Below are 13,587 nucleotides of genomic sequence, written 5' to 3'. Positions count from 1 at the left end.
CATCGGTACCAAGCTCCTCGAACTGTATTGCGACAGGACGTGGTTGTACGGCGTGGCGTGTGAGCAAAGCAGTCGTCTAGACAAAAAAACAGTATGCGCAAGCTTCCCGTTTCAGCCACATGACAAGCAAGGCCATCGAGCACGAAAGGTGTAGGGATCGGTAGCGTTTCACGATTCCGAGCCACAAGTGGCACACATGGTTTCGCGAGCTTCAACATTCGGCCACGAAGTCCCCAATCAGTAACATCCGTGGGATGCCGTATTCAACTTCACCATGTATATGTGGCCTATTCATCTTCCACCAGGGCATCGACATCATGCTCGGGCCGATGGCACCCACAACAGGAAGGGCGGAGGCTGCCGATTTCTCTGCTCCATACGATGTGAATTACGTCAGCCTCATGACATGGAAGCCGGTGAAGTTCGTCGACCCTTTCAACTTCGTCTTGTCTTTCGATCTGAACGTAAGAACATGACGCGGTGGTGAATTTATCAAGTAGCCACTGTCCCGTATGCGGTTTTCCTCAAAAGTACAACAGCCAGAACCCACGCAACAATAACGGCCACTGTGGCTTACGGTGGGGCTCTTAGAATACCTAATTTCTAGAATACCTAAGACCCAAAACCAAACCTCTTCCTGAAGCAATTGGAGGCACAGTACTGAGAGGTGGCTGCCTCTAGCTTGCCGAGGCTTCATTACTTTTTATACGAACTGTGTAAACAGAGTGTAGCAATGTCCCGGACCAGGATGAATTTTCCTTCAACTGCGAGGCTTTTCTTTCGAGGAATCCGTATGGGTTTCCTTTGTAGCAATTGCTACGATTGGGTAGATGTCTAATTTTCCCCTTTATTATAGTCAAGTAAATGTTTCTCCTTTGCGCAGAACGTTATGCATATATACTATAGCGATGGCCCTGTTTCCCACCCCGTGAAAATCCAGTCATACTAAAACTTGAAGTATTCCAACGCGTGTCTATCATAAATGCGATGAAAAACATTCAACATGAAATTTAAATAGTGCCACACAGGACAACATAAGCATGCACATCGCATTGCTTCACCTAGTTTGGCGCTATTCAGATTTCAAGATGCTCCACTAATAAAGCAAAATTGTGATGCCATCAAGCATTGGTTGTCGTGTGAAACAACCGGCGCTCAAGACTGATAACATAGAACAAAAGCGGCGGAAGATAGGCTATCTTTAGTGAAGGAAATCTTCGCGACTGCTTTTCATGGTGGAGAGATCTCGACAACGAAGCTAACCATCCGACACGCGATTATCGCAATGCGGAAGTTGCCAGGCTTCCGCTGTCAACTTCATGATGCGGAAGACTATACAAGCTTGTGACAATGTTTTATATTTCGTTTTAACTTTTTAGCATGTCACTGAGAACCATGCATTTTGCCCATACGGGGCATATGTAGCTCTCACCAAAGTGCCCATTCTTAGTAGGCAATCATTTTTTGTCGCATTTTCCGCAGCCATACTGATCTGGCTTATTTCTTGCAAAGCAGTGATGCCGCGAAGCCCAGCGGCCAAACGCGAAGAAAGTGGAATTTGTGCTCACTATATAGTGGCAAGACAAGCAAGTAGCGCAGATTGTAACACATGGTGAGCTTATACCGCTCTCATAGCTTCGTAACACTTCGCTCGTCACACACGATAGCCAAAAACTACGGAACAATTTGTACTACTTAAGCCTCAAGCAAAAAGATAATTTTCGAAGGACTTGCACTGTATTCGCCACTGCAATGTTGCTAAAAGTCTAAGTAAAGTAAGTTCTTGGGCGAGCTGGTACGTGTTCACGAATAGGAAAAAGTGTGGAAACAAACGTATGGAGACAAAGTCTTTTCTTCCTTATCTACGTTATCTTTTAGTGTAACTTTTTTCTTAACCGACTAACATATCTTAAAAATAATGCTGCTGATTTTTAATTGGTTAGCTTGATTCGCTAAATGGTCAATCTTGCTTCTCCACCACCTTGCCTACACATAGTATTCATGCCGCGCTCTCTCCAGTCGCGTTATGTTCGGATGTGTAGCAATGTACCAAAAGCAATTATACATTATGATTTACAATGAAGTAGTGCGAGTTTAGGAAGCCGTGGCCTTCTGAACGCCCGTTATTACTAGTAGGCTCATAGACGCTTATCTGACGTAGGCTTTCAATACACGCGGCCCACCACGCATCGAGAACGAACCAAGGCATGTCTCGTTTTCAGGTGGCCCTGCACGTGAGGAAGTTTGCGAAACTAGCGGAGCATTTACGAGCGTGTCGTTCCTATGTGTTTTACATTCACGGCAATACAGTGCATTCCTTCTGCCATTTCGCCAAACGCAGGTCTGGCTGAGTATTTTCTTCTCCTGGCTCCTTCTAGCTTTCTTCACGGCCAAGATGGACATCATTTCGGGGTCCTTGTTTCAATACGAGAGCAAGTCATTTCCCGAGTACTTCTGGATCTACTTTAAGCTGCTTTTTCCTAACAGTAAGCATGGTTAGCTTAGCCCTCGTTATTAGGTTATTCTACATTTGCGCAGTATATATCCGGTAATTTTTACCTCCTACTGGTGATCGAAGATCAACAGCATGGTCGATACTATGAATGAACATAATACACCTTTAATGCCGTTATCACTTTTATGCTACCTGGGACTGCCTGCAAGACGGTTGTTATTGCAACTGTGCCGCGTGTTGCTGCAACCTACTAAACATTTTCATTGGTACTCCAGTTAAGCTTGTCCCGAGCTACAAGGGACTTCTGTGGAAACTTAATTCTAACGGTAATGTTTTTCGTAGAGCATTCTTTAACATATATCTCAAAAGTGGGGCTACGCTACCCCTGGCATTTCTGTTGAGCAGACAGGATTTCACTACTGTGCGGCTTCAATTTTGCAACTGCAACACGCTCTCGGAATAAATAATCGAACTCTATTACTTTTCAATTAGCTACCTAGGCATGGTGTTTTTCCCATGCAGGTAAAATACGCCTCTTGCAGAAATACACACGGAAAGACGGAATAACGATATATTACCCGACAGCGGGTAATCGTCTGATTTAAACGTGTACCGCAGGCTGTGACCCTGGCCGAGCATATTCGTGAGCCCTTGCTCAGATGGTCTGGCCTCCGCAGTGAAGCGCCCTGCAGGGCTGGGATGCGGTTGAGGTCACGAATTGTAAGGCACGAAATTGGACACAAGCGGAAATGTTTCCGTTTGTCTTTCGTACTGTATGCCTTTAAACACTGTCTGCGCATTTTAGTACCCAACCATGACGGTATAAATAATCAATTTCTCCAAAAATGCAGCACATCTTCCTGGCTATCAATACAGAACCTTAAACAAATTCATGCAGAATGCGCGACTGCGCCGATTAATTCTTTCTATTGTGTCTTTAGACAGCCTTTATCGAATATATATATATATATATATATATATATATATATATATATATATATATATATACACAGTGAAGTAGACGCGCGTATGAAGCGGTTTATTGACACGTTTCGGCCGGGGTCCGGCCTTCATCAGAATGATGAAGGCTGACGATTGACGACCCCGGCCGAAACGTCAATAAACCGCTTCATACGCGCGTCTACTTCACTGCATATTTACCTGGACCCAGAACTGCTTTCTTTTTCTGGTATGTATATATATATATATGTATATATATATATATATATATATATATATATATATATATATATATATATATATATATATATATATATATATATATATACAACGCGAGCACTTGCACCTGTACACTGTCAAATAGAACAACCGGGACCAATAATGCTTCTTTTATTACATATCCTCTGTACCTGCACCGCGTCTTGTATTTCGTGCTTAGGAGTGGCATCACTTGCGCCTCATGTAAAAAAGGTCGACAGCACTTTGGTCTATCTGTCGAAACTGCGAATTCCTTGGGGCCATCTGACCATTTCTGAAAATACAAAACCAGACCTGAATAAAAGATAACTTACCGGTCCCTAATAGTTGATGATTGATAGGATACGCTTATTATACATATACCTGTCACAGACGCATTTTCAGCCTCTTTCTTTCAATTTGAAATGCTACAAGATATATAAATATGAATATACCTGAGAGAAATAGAGTCAAACAGCTTGCGGCATCAGATGACGCTTCTATATTTCAGCAACGAGCACGTGTATAAGTCCTCTCTCATTCCATTGATGTGCCGTGTCTTGTAATCGAGATGGCGCTACGTGTTTTATTACACATACGACGTTGGAGCGGTTTACTTCACAATCGTGCTATATAGAGCTGGGTACTTAAGGGCATACGCGTAGATGAGCCTGCTTCTGATGACCCCTTAGCAAGTCCCAACAGCGGAAGTACATACAAGCCAAAACTTTCAAACAATTCATCCCATAATTGTCCAGCAAATACACTTCGCATTACTAGATTTATACAATCACGTGCAATGTTTGCGCAGTGTATTTTTTTTAAGAGGCTCCAATGTGCATAGAGTGAAACCTACGTAGTCAGTGAGCGCAAAGCGCCTCGTGTAAGGTAAATAATTCTTCGCATTATATTTCCCATTAAATGACACTGCCTGGCGTAGAATGCACAACGCTAAGCTAGATCAGGTGCATACGAGAGAGAGCGCACGACGTCGTGGTGAAGCACCTGCTCAAACTAACAGCAGCGCTCGTGCAGGCGCGACACGGTGGCGGCCCCTATGGTCTACGAAGGGAAAAAAATCGGGGTGTGGCTAAAGAACGCTTGCCATTCAAATTAATACACGTCTCATGCACTGTAGGAGTTGGTTCACGGGAATCCTGCATGCCCACTCCACTAACGCTGTCTGATGACGTCACCACTTGTGGCAACCAATCGGCACGCGTTACCACCTATCCCGCATTCCTCTCGATAACGATGCTTTTCCTCACCTGTACGCTTCCTCCACACTCTAACTACCAGCAGTGACCACAGCATTTAAACCTAGCTTATATATATATATATATATATATATATATATATATATATATATATATATATATATATATATATGGGAGGAGGGAGATATGTACAAGGAATACTTTAAAAGTGTGCAACGCGACTGGTTCAACAACGTTTTGCAGGTTATCCTAACAACAAGGCGCCTTGGTTTCGGCTCCTGGTCGGAATATGGCTCCTGTCTCTGGTAGTCATCATGGGCCTACTCAACTGTACGCTCACTTCTACAATGCTTGTGAGGAAGACAACGGACTACGTGGACAGCTTTGAAGACTTGCTGCGTTTTCCCAAGGTCAAGATCGCCACCGAAAAGCTGACTTATTTTTCGAGGCTCCTGAAGGTAAGCAAGGAAAATAAGTTCCGGCAGGACCCATCTCACGATGGCTGTTCACATTAATTTGATTAGCCATCAAGCAACGTGCGACAAACCGTATTGCTTAAGACACCTTTAATTACAAGCTGTAGTGATGATTCTAGTGTTTCCATAGCTTGGAGTCCGTGACCAATTGCACGGATCCGATGCTTACATGGAAATGGGTGTTACGAGAACCATTCTACGATGTTAGCGCAAATGTTAAATGTAACTATTCCTCCGCGGACTCGGTAACATAGATGTTAAACTTGCTTCGACTACCACCTCTATCACAGCGGCGCCTAGTGGCAAAACTAAAATTTCTATTTTTGATTTCTAAACACCACTTTAACCTCGATACTTCAGCTTACTTAGCTCTCTAAGAAAAGCGAACTCTAAGAAAAAGGCATTACTCAATGTTTATTGGGCCACAGCTGCATATCGACGCATATGCAAATTCATTCCTACCTCAAACTATAAAAGATTGGAACGCCCTGCCATCATCGGTTATGCAGTGCACCTCAGCTGAAACCTTCGAAAAGTGCATAATGATGTGATTACAAACTTCAATGTTTATGTTTGCTTCCATTATTGTACATGTTATACAGCCTTTTTTTTATATAATACCATATACCATGTAAGGTCTGCTTTATGAATTCTAGCGTTTCTTATGAATTAGAAGTTAAAAAATTGATTGCCGAATTCTATGCTACTGTACAGATTATTAGACTACCTGTCTAGACTACTGACACTTCGCTGATGTAATTTAGTGTTGTAACACCCAGTTTGTATTTTGATAACTAATTATTGTTGTAACATCGTTTCTATCTGTGATGCCTTAGAACTGACTCTGTAATGGCATTATGAGTAAAAGCATCATAAATAAAACTAAAATGTTATGCAAAGTGAAATGCTAATGACGGAAACGTCTGAGCAAAATGACGTCAATGGGATGTACTTTTCCGCACTGCCCCCCAGCCGACATCATGGATTTTTTGTTGTCGACTTCACTTCTCTGTAATTTAACGCTCCTCACTCAGTGCACGCTCAGGCCGAACAAGCAAGAGAAAAGGCAAGAAGAACCAACCTCGCTTGATGCAATACTATTTCCACACTTCCCCAGATGCTGCTGCCGATTAATTTCACTTCTGGCCTATTGCCATGCTTCTATGTTCAGGTACATACCCACTCTGTGACATTGGCCAAGAATCGACACGCACCCGGTGAAATATACTCATTAGCCCAAGCTGTTTGTTTAGGCACATATTCAGTGGCACATACCCAAACTAGTGCCCCTGAATTCTCTTGTCCTGCTTGTATGTTCGGGTACATGCCCACTCTGTGGCATTGGCCAAGCAGTGGCTCAAATTCAGTTGTCCAAGTTGTCTATTGGGGGCCCATACTCAGTGGCACGTAGCCAGTTCAACTGAATGACTTTATACTACTTGTCTGTTCGGGTGCCTACGCACTTTGGGGCATTGGACATGCTTGGGCACGTACTCAGTGACCCAAGTTGTCTGTTGGGCGCACATAATCCGTGGCACAAAGCCAGCGAACTGAATTCCGACTGCCTGCCTATTTGAGTACATACCCAACCTGGGACATAGGCCAAGTACACTCTTAGACAAATGTACACCCTTTGGAGTGTACATTTGCCGCACAGCAATAATCGTCGTATACCTTGTCTGCGTATCCTTTTTTGAAAGCGCTGCGCTCAGTACTTTCTTGTCGAGAATGCTCTGCCATGCTGATAACGCGCATGCCGTTCGTGACTTGGAAGTACTGGGCTCGCAGCGTTAAAGAATGGAAATGCGGACAGGACAGATGACGATTATTCTTGTGCGGCAAGATACGACCCAAAGGGTTCAATCTTGTTTAAGAGTGTATGGGCACATGTACCCACTGATATATACTAGGAGACTTAAATTGTTTATTGGGGCATATATTATTTGGCACATAACCACTACCTATCAATTACTTTGTCGTGCTTGCATGTTCGGGTACATACTTATTCTAGAGCATTGGCCGAGAATGGGCACCTACCCAGGGCGCTTACTCCGTGACCCAAGTTGTCTATGGGGTACCCGTTCAGGGGCACATGCCCAGAGCCGCTGTATGTTTTTGTTCTGCATGTATATTGTACCACAAAATAATTCTGGGGCATTGGACAAGAATAAGCACATACCCAGGTGGTCAGAAAGCTACACCCTAATAGAGGTTAGTATTCTAAGAATGGTAATAGCATTTTTTTAATTTGGCAGAACCCATCTTACAATAACTGTCTATGGTAATGCGTTTTGCACCTACCGTGGTTGCATAGTGCCTATGGTGTTGCGCTGCTAAGCAAGAGGTCGCTTTGTCAAATCCCGGCCACGGCGGCCGCATTTCTATGGGGGCGAAATGCAAAAATGCCCGTGTACTTAGATTTAGGCACACGTTAAAAAGTCAGGTGGTCAAAATTAACCCGGAGTCCCCAACTACGGCGTATCTCATAATCAGATCATTGTTCTGGCATCTAAAACGCCACTGTTCGATTCGATGCGTTTCGTATTTAATCGATATAATGACACAACCTAGGATTTTGCTGGACGCCTACATTTCCGTCATTAATGAAACGTGTAGCCTGTTAAGCATGCGAAATTTCTAGCCTGCATTGTGTTCTATCCATTGTGCGGAGTGATCAAAATACCGAGTGGTAAATCATAACACCGATTGAGTTACCTATTTATTTTTTAATTCATAAGCATTATTCGGCTAGTCAGCCAGGGAAACCGGTCGTTCACGCTACGGCGACCATTACACAATAGCAACGTTCAGAATGGTGCGATACACGGTTCATGATAAAAAATCTGCGGAGAACCCATCATGACTGTTGACGGCAATGCGTTTCGCATTGACTCAGTATAGCGACACAAACTACTGCCCCCGCCCAAAACGAGTTATGAGGCGTGTATTACAGCGGGACTCCTTTTTCGCGCTTCCCTCAGAACACTCGGAGCCATCTAGAACCACAGTAGCGAAGCCTGCACCCCGTGGCCGAGCTCCTTTCCCGCGCATCTTTCTCGACACGCCGCGCCATCTAGCGGCGCTGACGAAAAATCCGCGCGTGTCCCCTGAGAAGAAAAGCGCGGCGCGCAGGTGCCTGCGAACGCTGAGAATTGTTTCCTCGCTTGCCGCACACGATGCATTGGCACATACTCAGTGACCCAAGTTGGCGAGAGGTTCATTGAATAGTGGCATTCCAATGCATTCATTGCGCAGCTCTCTAAAGCGTTGGCGTCAAAGATGTTCACTGAAAAGCGGCACATACTTAGTGCATCTGCGACACAGCCTGCCAATCCGTCGGCTTGCTGTCCTACAGGAACATTTGTGGCGTAGGCTCGATTCCGCTCAGCATCGGAGAAACTTATGGGATCTTTTTTTCATTATTGTAGAGTGCAACAATCCTAGTAGCACATACCTAGTCACCCAAGTTAACCTCAGAGACGTTTATTGTAAAGCGGCACACATCTACTGCCACATACCGAGTTACTCAAGTTGGCATCAAAAAGGTTCATTGAAGTCCAGCGCAGACTGAATGGCACGTAGCCATTACTTCAATTCGGCGTCATACAATTTGTTTGAACAGCGGCACCCACCCAGTCCCGCATCTACAGTGACCCATGTCAGCGTGAAAGAGGTTCTTTGAAAAGCGCATGCTAAGCACGCTGCCTTTACGAACACTGCCTTGAGCCCACACCTCCTGTGGCATACGTGCGCGTTTTGTTGACGACGATTTAGCTTTACATGCAGCACAGAAGCAGTGGCAAACTTGGCACAACAGATACTGACGAGCAACATATTGTTGTTAGATCACAGTGACTTTGCTGATACCTTTCGCCTGCTTCAGGAACTTTTCTGAATAAAGTTGCTCGATCCAATTAAGTATCCTTATCTGGTATATGGCAGCTTACGCTGCCACAAGAAGGCGGCACAAGTACCATCACAATTTCTTTTTTGGCAAGCACTTTTCCACTCTCGCACTAGCCCATCCTTCAGCATCTGTAAAAGGTTCTTGCGACTCGAACTTATTTTTCGTAAAACATGACGTAACATTCGTAGAGCCACAAAATGCGCCCAAAGGCGTACACTTTACGAAATATTCGGGACCTAAAGTATCGGGCTGCTCTGATGAAGGAACCGGGCTCAAAACCAACCGTCGGATCAACTTGGGTCACTGGCAATGTGCCGCTCTTCAATAACCCGCTTTCAAACTAACTTGGATCACCGGATGTGCCGCTCTTCAATGAGCCTCCTTGGCGCCAACATGGGTGTGTGCCAATCTTGAACGACAAATGAAATTTCTTAAAAATTGCACTTGTGCCGCGTGGTATGGGACTCGCGTCCCACCATGTCAAGACATACTTGTCTGAATATATGGCGAGCACTACGCGGAGACTTCGCGGCGGCGGCGCGAGATGGCGCATTGTTTCCAGAAGCGATAAAAAGGAGTGGCCGGCGGCAGTACACGGCTGATACATGACGCGTGTTTCAGCGATGGCAGTACAGAGCATCACTACATTGTTTCCATGCTAATCTACAGACGTTCGTCGTGATATGCGCTCTGCCGGGATGCGTGCGTGTCTGCGTGTGTTTGTGTCAAGGTTTAAGGAGCGCTTTTTAATTAATCGCAGGACCCTGTAGGAGAAACCTTCAGCAAATTGAGCAGCCGACACCAGCAAGTTGTAGGTATCTACCAGGCCGGTCCGGTGCTTGAGTCAGTAATGGACGATGTTCTAAAGAAGAAACGGGTCATGATCGGCACGGACGTTATGCTCAAGTCTCACATCGCCGACCACTTCGTCAAAACTGGGACGTGTCGACACCACGTGACCAGGGGAATAGGCGGCACCATGAACATTGTGATGCTCCTCCGGAAGACGTTACCTAAGGAATTCAAGAGGAAACTTGACAGATTGTAAGGATCCTATCCGATTTTAGCCACGACTGAAAGTTGGATGGTTAATGCATTGCATTATGCTGTGTTTTTCACTTTGAAATACCAGCGCTAGAAAACTGGACACGAGACAAAAGGGACAAAACCTGACTCTGAACTACTTAAGCGCCATGTTCCTATCGCACGATTTGTGGTTAAGTTGCAGTGACAATTCCTAAATTTCATGTTTTACAAGTTATGCATGACAAGTATATACGCGTTCGCAAACACGCGAACTACACTGTAGAAACTACAAGTATGAATCTTTCGTAAATATTCTTCCAGCTTCGGCACTTTCAATGTTTACACTCTATTACTGTTTTGTAGACTACTGACACTGGTCGCTTTGTATAGAGTATGTCGCGCGCCAACAAACATCACACTTTAGAACTCTAGCAGACATATAAAGAGCTTTCTCTTTGCCAAAATAATCGCATGCTTATTGTGTTGACTTTTAGTCAAGTGCTTTTGGGAGATAGTACTGTCATTCTGTTGATTTAAGGGGCCCTTAGTACAATGAGGAGAATCGGAATGTCTTGAAAAACGAGCCAAGCTACACGTTATATGCGCTTCCGGAATATCCTAAAGTACAGTGACAAAGTAACTGATATGATACTGTACCTCTAAACGCGAACTGCTATGAACCTCACCTTAATTTTGCTATGAAACCTTTGAGGGTCACCGCCGTACATGTACGGCGGCAAGAACAAATCTCATGTGATGATGGCTGTGCAAGTACGACGGGCACTGAATGTTTGAAAAAGAAAACGCGCCTTTCGGAACGAAGCGCTCCCTAGCGTCGCTCAGTAGCTGCAACATTCGGTCCCTTATAAAAAAATCTTATAGTGGTTATTGTTTTCTATAACGACAAAAACTGCCCTGGCGCAATATAATCGTGGCGGTTGCTGCGCTGATAAAGCCTTAATTTGTTACACGTTGTGCTTGCCGCACCTCGACCTTTGCTAAAACTGATTTCTCCCGCGTTAAAGTTAACTGTCGCGTGCTTACGCATGCGCTTGCGCACTTTATAATCGGCGTTCTCGCACGTTTCGCCACGAGTTACGGGTGAAAAGTGATTTGCATCTCCTTTCTTAACACTCCAAGCGTTACGGCGAGATGCTCGGCGTCATGGCTCTCCCGTAGGCGTGTGCTCGTAAATCGGCGATACTGCCGCGCGTGAGTCTCTGTTCGCGAGACACTCGAGAAACGATAGAATATCGTCTAGCGATCAGGTGATTGCTCCAAGTTTCTCACTCGCTTCCATTTTTCTGACAGGTATATATACGCGCCGATCATACTCAACGCTTTGAGATATACGCAACGATTATACGTAACGCATTCAATATATTCGCGAGTATACGATTGATATTCATTGCGGGTGCTCACATAGCATGCCTCTCTTTCGGTATGGGCGTGCGTCCTGGGGCCGTATTCCCTAACGATGCACTTTATTCATTTCCCCGGCCCTTTTTTTAGTGCAAAAAAAATGAAGTCGAATAAGTCGTGCCATTATGGCCCTTTCACCTCTCCTTTGCGAGCGGAAACTCGCGCTTCAAGCCAATTGAAACTCTCATTCGCGTTCACAAACGCCCGGCCGAATGCCTCAGAACACTTCCATACATCTTTGTCAACGACTAAACGCACCCTTGGCGATCGGCCCAGATCAAGTTGGAGCAAGAGAAACCACCAATTTCAGTTGCGATTTCTAAACAACAAAGACGTATAGCGCGCGTTTCACGACAACGCACCGTGGTTTCGTCGTGAGAAAGCGCTGCATGAACGGCAAACACATTCATCAAGTTGAAGCGTCAAGCGGAGCTAGGGTCTTCGAAAGGGACAAAAAACTCCGTGACAGTGCTATATAGTCATGCATATACTGGGACCATACCACCAAACAGATGTTACTTGCACAGCTGTTGGTTCTTACTTTCACTATCCCTGCAGCGACCAGCCTCAACTTCCGCGGTCATTTAGTTTGGTTCAGAAAACAGTAGCCCCCTTCCTTTTCCATTTCATTCCAAGGCCCCTTGACATTGACACGGAAGCTGGGTCCCTGGCCTTGCCCATGAAAACAGCGCAAGGACCTGGACTTCATGTTTTTATATATTGAGCCAATTGGTTCGCTGTCTCAACTACGACTCACGCACGTCGTGTCATCAAGACTGTAGTTCATTCTATTTTGCATTTACCGTCTACATTCGTCGCATCGGACACTTGCCCTACTGCTAACAACATGACACCGCCTGCATTTATTTTCCTTTTTTCTTCTGCCCAACTTCTTCTAGGGCCTTTCTTTTCCTTCGTCCCACTCGCTGCACAGTAACATGTACACGAATATACGCTGGCTAAACACTGTGCATTTTCAATAGAGAGCTTCCTCTCTTTCTCTCATTCCCGCAGCATCACGCACGTGAACGAGTGTCACGCCTACCACAAGGAGATGGAATGGCGCCTCCGCAACTACACCATGTGTCAGAACGAAAAAGACGACGGCATCAAGCCTCTCGTCATGGTCGACCTTCAGGGCGGATTTCTTTTGCTTGTGGTGGGACTCGGCGCCAGTTTGCTGGCGCTGTTCGTCGAGTGCGCGTTCGCGACGAGAACGATCAGGCGACGAACAAAACGGCAGACGACTCTCGGAAATGCCCCAGTGTTAACGAAACGCGCATTGAGGAGACGTATTAAGCTGTACCGGTAGACATGTTAAGCGACGAATAGGTCAACGTAACCAGAACGAATTCAAAAAACGAGACGGCGCGACGCTAACTTGCATTTCCCAAACCATGCTCATCGCGATTTCAAAGATTTCGTCCAACAGTCTATGCTCGGCGTAACAAATCACATTGCGTTTGAATGTATGCTGATATCAAACCAAACAATTAACGTTAAGGAACTTTCTAAAACTGCAAAAGCTTCGACGTGAAGTTTACGCCGCCAGTGCCGTGGTTGCCGAGGTACTATAAGTTCGAAAAGCTTTCTGGTTTATTTTCGCTAAAGAGAGCCGCCAGAAAAACAAAGTGTAAATGAATTTTTTAAATAAAAGATTGTCAGTTTCACTCGAAGGCGAAGCAATGAAAGCGATAGCAAGGTTTAGCGTTGCCCTGAAGGCGCCCGAGAAAGCTGGCGTGGTGATCGAGGAGGAGCGTGCCGGCGGCGCTGGAGGTGTCGCACCCGAGGCATCCTATCGAGCACGAGCTTATACCGAAGGAAAACCATCGGTCAGCGCGTCCAAAGGAAAGCGTCACGTAAATTTAGTCTTACGTTCACCACGGT

The 13,587-nt window shown here is 45.2% G+C and overlaps 1 protein-coding gene across 1 annotated transcript; it reads left to right on the top strand.

The window, feature by feature from the left end:
* Nucleotides 1-274: 274 nt before the first annotated feature.
* On the top strand, nt 275-13,481 carry LOC142564455 (uncharacterized). Its single transcript, XM_075675457.1, has 5 exons — nt 275-464; nt 2,379-2,486; nt 5,113-5,327; nt 10,013-10,296; nt 12,715-13,481. Exons 1-5 carry the CDS (start codon nt 275-277, stop codon nt 13,010-13,012), a joined length of 1,095 nt encoding a protein of 364 aa, XP_075531572.1. The 3' UTR covers nt 13,013-13,481.
* Nucleotides 13,482-13,587: the final 106 nt, after the last annotated feature.

Source organism: Dermacentor variabilis, chromosome 11, assembly GCF_050947875.1.
Source record: "Dermacentor variabilis isolate Ectoservices chromosome 11, ASM5094787v1, whole genome shotgun sequence".
NCBI classification, from domain to species: Eukaryota; Metazoa; Arthropoda; class Arachnida; order Ixodida; family Ixodidae; genus Dermacentor; species Dermacentor variabilis.
Note: the sequence above shows the minus strand (reverse complement) of the source record. Positions and strands in the feature narration are given on the sequence as shown.

Coding starts and splice junctions, on each gene's coding strand:
- LOC142564455 (XM_075675457.1), top strand. CDS start 275: ATGTATATGTGGCCTATTCATCTTCCACCAGGGCATCGACATCATGCT. Junction 465..2,378: donor TCTTGTCTTTCGATCTGAAC/GTAAGAACATGA, acceptor GGCTCCTTCTAG/CTTTCTTCACGGCCAAGATG. Junction 2,487..5,112: donor TAAGCTGCTTTTTCCTAACA/GTAAGCATGGTT, acceptor AACGTTTTGCAG/GTTATCCTAACAACAAGGCG.